At 34.1% G+C, this 7,542-nt stretch overlaps 1 protein-coding gene across 1 annotated transcript; it reads right to left on the bottom strand.

Moving 5' to 3' along the window:
- Positions 1 to 1,372: 1,372 nt before the first annotated feature.
- On the bottom strand, positions 1,373 to 5,424 carry LOC130956456 (protein terminal ear1). The gene is made up of 5 exons (XM_057883505.1): positions 4,413 to 5,424; positions 3,448 to 4,129; positions 2,998 to 3,117; positions 2,547 to 2,688; positions 1,373 to 2,048 (listed from the first exon to the last, which is right to left on the bottom strand). Exons 1-5 carry the CDS (start codon positions 5,191 to 5,193, stop codon positions 1,722 to 1,724), a joined length of 2,052 nt encoding a protein of 683 aa, XP_057739488.1. The 5' UTR covers positions 5,194 to 5,424; the 3' UTR covers positions 1,373 to 1,721.
- Positions 5,425 to 7,542: the final 2,118 nt, after the last annotated feature.

The raw sequence follows: 7,542 nt of genomic DNA, 5'->3' as shown, positions 1-7,542 counted from the left end.
TAATCTCCGGTTACCCACCGTAACAATTACTAATTAACTATTGATCAAAAATAATAACTTCTGTTGGTCTTGTAGCATTTTTAGAAGAAGAATGATACCAAAATTTATTAGATAAAACACAAAAATGAAATATAAAAATGACATCGTAATTTGTTATATAAAACACTAAAAATGACATCGTAATTTGTTATATAAAACACTAAAATTTTACTATGATATACAAAATTTGAATTGATTTTCATGCCATATTATAAGACAATTTGTTGTTTAGGATATACGAGTATACAATTCATCTTTAAAATAAATTTGTTTAGATAAAATCTTCCATTTGAAATAAAATATAAGATACATAAAAATTTTTGTGTAACAGAATATGAAAAACAAGAACATGTTGAGAGAAAGAAAAAAAAAAGATAGAATATGAAAAAAAGTAGAAAAAATGATATGTTGAAAAAATTTTGGTGTCACAGTTAAAAAATTTTAGTATTATTTTTAAGAAATTTTAGTGTTAACTTTGTTTCGATAACTTTTAATTAGTTAAGAAATTTATTGTCATACTGTTAAAAATTTCGATGTCAAAATTAAAAAATTTTCTGTCAAAGCTTAAAAAGTTTCAGTGCTATTTTTTTTAAATTCGCACAATTCAGAATTCTTCTCTTCCCTTCTTCATCATCGTCATCATCTTTTTCTTTTTGTTTTATTTCTTATGATTTTTCATTTTCACCTTCTTAAGAATAATAATAATAAAAAAAACAGAAAAAAGAAATAAAAATACTACAATAACACTCTGAAGGAAAAAAGAGACATAATAAAATAAATACAACAATAATAAAAAAATGATGAAAAAGAGAAAACACACAAAAAGAAGAAAGAACACAAAAAATATTAACTTTTGCATATTTTATGTGAGTAATTTTTATTGGATTAAAATCAATTTAATTAAACTTAATTGACAAAAATACTTAAATATATAGCAATTTCAATAATCACATCAAAATTCTAAACTTCAAATTTAAGAAAAAAATGTTGAAAGTATCTTCACAATTTTTTTAAATGATATTGTCAAATGGAGTCTCGTGTATATTCTTTAAATAAAATTTTAAAAAAAATTTGTTAACTTGTGCTCCGCAGGCATATATTAAATATACCAATAAAAAATATATTATAAAAATTATTGCAAATATTAATTTATTTTACATTTTGAATGTATTGATATTACAAATATTAAAATAATTTTATTATTATATTTTTTAAATATAACCTTTAAACACAAGTTAATTAAACTCATTATAAAAATATTATATAATAAAAAAGTACGGTTAACAACTTTACTTTTTTCCAATAAAAAAAAATTCATTCTCGAAAATGCTTAAATGACCATTACATCGGAAATGGCAGGACCTTGCAAGGCTACAAGAGATTTCTTAAAGGATGAAATAAAAAAGTGAAAAAAAGAGGACTATTAATCAATACACTCAATTAATACAACTAGGCTGAAACTACTACTAGCAATAAATGAAAATATTTGAGGAGAAAAAAAAGGAAAAACTTAAGACATGGGATGGTTAATCCACCAGCAGGGTGTGTGAGTGTGGTTCATAAGAGTCTTAAATGTCACACATTGACAAGAAACCAAACATGCACATGCCACCCTTTTACTTACACATTTGTAACATCAGAAGGGAGCAGCACTATTCTCCAACCACTACTCAGTGTTTTCATCAATCATCATCACATACGCCGCCACTTTGGCTACTATGCACGTCTTCACAAGCAATTGTAGAAGCACTTCTTGTTGCCCTATCATCATCATCATCAAAATCATCATCATCCTCATCAGACTTTTGGACACCATTTTGAACGTTCATCATGGCCATGGGAATAATAATGCTGTGGTGGTGGTGGTTGTTCTTGTTGTTGCCAACTATTGGAAGTGGCTCCGTCAGGGACTTACCGTCCCGAGGAGGTGAAAACACCACCGGCAGGTAGTGCTCCATCTCGCATGGGAACTTTGAGTTCTTGAAATGCTCTTTCAAAGCTTCCAAACCCTTTATACATATATAAAAAATAAATGTACTTGCATAACGAGTTAAATACTATTCTTGTTTTCATATAGATTAATGCTATACTACAATGGATTTAATTAGAAACACGAAAAACGCTTTTACATTCTGCAATTATTATTGACTTTAACTGCTATCAAAAAATAAAATTACAGATACATTTTCGGCGTATCACAATTAAATACTATAGTTTGTCACTTTGTCTTTTCTATCTTACTTTAGATTGATGTAGTTGAATTGTCAATTTTTCATGTATTACACCAGCATCTGGAACTTACCATGAGAAACCGGGAGTTACGGAATTAAATTACTAACCAACTTGACTAATTCGAAGTGTACTGATAGTAGTATATCTAAAAGATTACATCAAATAAAAGAGAATAAATAGAGTATTATTTGTGTCATTAATAGTTCATGTATATAGGCAGATTTATTAATTAGTGGAAGTAATGAAACTCTCAAGCATTATAAATAATGAAATACCTGGACTCTTGCATATGTAACTTCACAAATTTTCCTGGAATTGAATACCTCCCAATGTTGCAGGTGGAACGCCTTATATAGCCGCAGAGTGGCTTCGGGAGATGTCATGTTCACAAACCCATACCCCACATTGCACTTGTTGCTGTGACAACATTTACTACAACATTAATGCATTATTGGAAATAATAGTCTTTGGTACACAGCAATGTAATTAGAAATTGCCACAAATTATGCTAATTGTAATTGTAATAGTAATTGAAATTAGAGGATATAACAATGACGGATTCTTTAACAAAAACTCCGACGATTTCTAATAGTATTTTTTGCACTTTGACCAGTAAATAGGAGTGAAATAGTATTTGTACAGTGCAAACACGTAAATCGATAGAACATTAGGAGGAAAAAAAAAAAAAAAAGAGAAAGTATGTATGAGTAAGACGATGAGAATTACTTGAAATCAATTGGAAGGTACACAAAATCGTAGGAAGACAATGGTTGGTCCTCGTCGTCGCCAATCTGTTCGTTGCAGTGTATGCAATGGTTGTCCAGCATATTTAATAGTAGCTTCTGACTACATCAAGTCAAAGAAAAACAAAAGAAATGCACAGTATCAACAAGATTTCAGAGGGACCAAAATATTACCCCATATGTCCATTTGGAATACTCCCAATAGGATTACATTTTAAAGTAAATTTTTAACAATTATACATAAACATGAGTAATTGTAATTAGAGTTTAATTTTGATGTGCACAGTATTAAACGTTTTATACAGTCTTCACATCCAATTCAATGGTCAACGGATACGTTAACGATTATCCCCCCCCCCCCCCCCCCTTTTTTTTGAGGGATCAGATAGACCCCGGATTTCACAAACATTAAATTAAAAATAAATTTACTAACCTATACTTGTTGGGAATGTTCTTGATCATCACAGTAGTTCGTGGATCTCTGGAACTAGACTCCACAATGGCGTCTTCTCTAATTAGAAACCTTGTCTCGTGCTTCTTCCCTTGCTTCCCCTTCCAGTGTCTACTCTTTACTATATGTTGTTGTTGATGATGTTGCTGGTAGTGGTGTTTTACGCTTCCTTCACCGACCTCGCCGCTTTCTTTAATGGGACTCCTCTTCTGACTAGCGTCCGAGCGCCGCTGCAGCTGCTCCTCCGAAACGGCGTTCCCAACTGCCTCAACGGACCCAGAATCCGAACCCCCGTTCACGCTTCCCTTGCTTCCACCGCCTGAACTCTTCCACAAGGGCAATTGCGGAAATGTAGTAGAACATGAAGAGTTCCAGCATGAACTTCCAAAACGACGCGAGTTTTTGCGTTGCACGTGATGAGGATGATTCGAAGCATAGAACGGTGGAACATTATTCAGGTTCAAAGACTTTTGTTTAGAAGCTGGGGAATGGAAGAACTTTCTGCTTTGACCACCGGGTCTACTGAACTCAATTACAACCTTTCTACCATAAATTTCCTTCCCGTCCATTTCTTTCAATGCCTTCGCCGCATCTCTAACGTCATAGAACTCCACAAACCTTTGATTCTTTTTCGACGGTGTATCTCTTAGTTCCTTTACTGCACCTATAAAAATTGAAACCAAAAGCCAAAAGATAAAAAGATTAAGAAAAGAGATACTCACAAAAGAATGAGATAGAGACGTTTCAACATCACTTAAAATTAAAAAGAAGGCATAGAATATAATATGGAAAAAAAAGTTTAACTGAATTCCAACAGCTTTTTTATCTCCTTCATAGTTCTCAGATCTCACTCTCACTTAACGAAAAGGAGACAAATAAAACGACGAGAAAACATAAACTAAACGACATTAATGGAATTCTGTTTTGGCTGAGAGAGCGAGAGATACCGAAAGCCTCAAAAACGCGTTTGAGATTCTCGGCGGAAACGTCCGAGTCCAAGTTAAAGACCACGACGGTGCCTTGGTTCTGACCGTCCGGGACGGCGTTGCAAACCGGGAGAACGTACTGCGCCCACACAGCTCTCCCGGCGATGAGACCGGGCGCCGGCGGAGAAACCACCGGCGGCGGTGGCGGTAGAGGAAACGCGCTTCTGGCCTTGAACAACGAAGCATAGTGGTTGCGGAGCCTCTCCTGGTGCTGCATGTGTTGCTGTCGAATCGCCGTTAGCGCCGTTTCGGCGTCCCTGAGGTCATAAAAATGGACCGTCACGATTCCGTCATGGAGGGCTTCCATCTGGACCCCTCTGACGTCACCGAACACTTCAAGTTCGCGCCTCAGTGAGGACTCGCTAACCGCCAGGTCCGATGGTAAGGGACTCAGGAGCAACGACCGGGTTGGTGACGTGGACAGGTGAGGCGACGGGAAAGGAGGAGGAGGAGCTGCATATGCGGCGGAGGTGGAGAAGTGAGGGAATGGAACGGCGGCGGCGGCGGCGGCGGCGTGGGGAAGCTGAGCATCGTGAAAGGGAAGTACACCAACCCCAAGGGATGGGGCGTAAGGGTAAGGGTAAGGTGGATACGAGGGTTGGGCGGTGTAGGGGTGGTGGGGAAGGGGGAAGACGGTTGCCAGTTGCGGCAAGGGAGTGTGGGTTGTGTTTGTGGGTATGAACTCTTGAGCTCTGGGGTCTAAGTTTCCAGGGAACCGGACAATGATACCGGTTTCTCCCATGGGGAAACGACTTTATTTTCTTTTTGTTTTTCTTTATTTTCTTTTCTTTTCTTTCCTCTCTTCTTCCTTCGTTTTTGTTGGCTCTTCCCAGAATCTCGCTATCTCTCTCTTTCTATCTGTTATGAGTATTTGTTTGTAGTGTAATAACTAATATCACCGTGCGTCTCTGCGACTGTGTATCCGTATATATGCGAGTTTTAACAGAGAACAAAGAAGGATACAGAGGGGAAAAGAGGCTAGCGCGCGGGTATCTAAGGGCGGAGAGAGAAAAAAAAAAAAAAAAAAAAAAAACACAAAGAGCGAGAGTGTGTTTATTTGTGCCTGACTCTGTTTCTTTCGAGTCTAAAGGGGAGTAGTGAGTGGGAACTGGAAAGACAGAGAGAGGGGGGGAGAAGCTGGACAAGGAGAGGAAGAAAGAACAAGGTTGGTTTGCTTCGCCTTATTTGCTCGTTCTCTACTTTCCTATCAAGGGCCAAGGTTGCCAAAAATGTACTTTGCCACCTAGTGGCTCCTCCAAATTACTTTTCTACCCCCTTAGTTTAGATACCGGAGGAGATTCAATGTTTTTTGTCCGCTCCATGTCATGTACTACGTTGTATTTAAAATGATTTTCCTCTTTTAGAAAAAAGCGAAATTACGAAAATATTAAATTATTAATAAAAAAAATACACTACTAAAATAATATTCAAAAATTTATATTACTTGACAAATATAGAATTTTTATTTTTGTATATTAGATTATAAATGATAAAATCTTTAAAGATGATCTAAATTATATATTATACATTGTTGTGGGTATTTATAAAATGTCAATCACATTTTGTCTTTATATAATTAAAATAATATATTTTTTTACAAAACGTTAATACTATCATTATAGCAATGTAAAATATTAAAATAATCAAATATTACTGTATTTCACACTAAAATTATCTATATCTAAAAATTTTAACTACAAATATAATCTTTAAAAATATAAATGATAAATAAATTATTGAATAATTTGAAAAAATAACAAAAATAATTAATAAATATTATATTATTTATAAACGACTGAAAAACTTTTATATTTATTTAGTAAATAATTTATTTATTTGATCCGACGTTTAATTTTAAAAGGTGCACACAAAAATTTGGAACAAAATTTAATCTCAATAATTTTTTATTTTTTAAAAGGATTTGGTCATTCATAATAAAAATTTTTTTAAAAAAAATTTATTTGACATAAAATTATCAAACTTTAAAGATAAAAATATCTGATTTTTTAATAATACTTGCAAAAAAATTGTATTAAAATATGATCTCTAAAAATATTTTAGAATACATATTGAATATTTAGTTATTTTTATCACTTATTTAAATCTTCAAAGATTTATTTTTCGTTCGTAACTTTTGGAAATTACTTTTGTCAGTAATGTAAACTTTCGAGTATATTTTAGTAATTTACTCTAAAAGAAAAACAATCAAAAGGAAAAGCTATCATAAAAATAACTAAAATTATTTTTTTTTAAAATTGTTAAATCGTTATCTAAGTATGTCTGGTGAAAAGAAGGAGACCGCTGGTTGTAAGTTTGAACAGGCAAAGGTATCATTGGTGGGATGGTAAGGATTAGGAATGTGCATGGGTCGGATGAAACCGGGTTTGATGTGACCCAGATCCGGCCCGAAATATATACCGGGTCTATTTATTAGACCCGAACCCGACCCTAAACCCGATGAAACCTATACACTTTCGGGTCACGATTATACCGGGTAAAAACCGGGTCGTTAACATTACATTATCTTGATACTTTCTTATAAGCTAGCATGTGAAAATATCCAAATTTCTAAGATTCCAACCATTATTTGACATGGTAAAATTCACTTAGAAAAATATAACAAGAACCAACTCTTCTCTAAAATTAAAGTATAACCATAATCAACACTAATATTGTCTAATAACACCAAATATTTAAATCAATACAAATAACACAATATTATGCATTAATTAGTCTAAAATCGTATGCATTTTAAACATAAAACATTAACTTATAGTCTTATAATAACTAATAACACAAAATATTAAGGTTTACAATACTTAAATTCCACAAAAGAATAGCCATCATCCATCACTAATAATACAAAATATTAATTGTGTATGATGACCGGGCCATTGGGCCGATTTCGGGTGACCCGAGCCATGGCACGGACCCGATCCGAAATAATGACCGAGTCTATTTTTGAGACCCTTACCCGATCCTAGACCCGGTGAAATCACACCAAATTAGCCCCTAAAGTGTTCGGGGCCGGGCCGAGTCTTAGAGAATTAGCCCCTATTTTTTTGTAATGGACCAATCTAGAACAAAAATC

The sequence above is a fragment of the Arachis stenosperma genome, chromosome 10 (assembly GCF_014773155.1).
Source record: "Arachis stenosperma cultivar V10309 chromosome 10, arast.V10309.gnm1.PFL2, whole genome shotgun sequence".
Lineage (NCBI taxonomy): Eukaryota > Viridiplantae > Streptophyta > Magnoliopsida > Fabales > Fabaceae > Arachis > Arachis stenosperma.
Note: the sequence above shows the minus strand (reverse complement) of the source record. Positions and strands in the feature narration are given on the sequence as shown.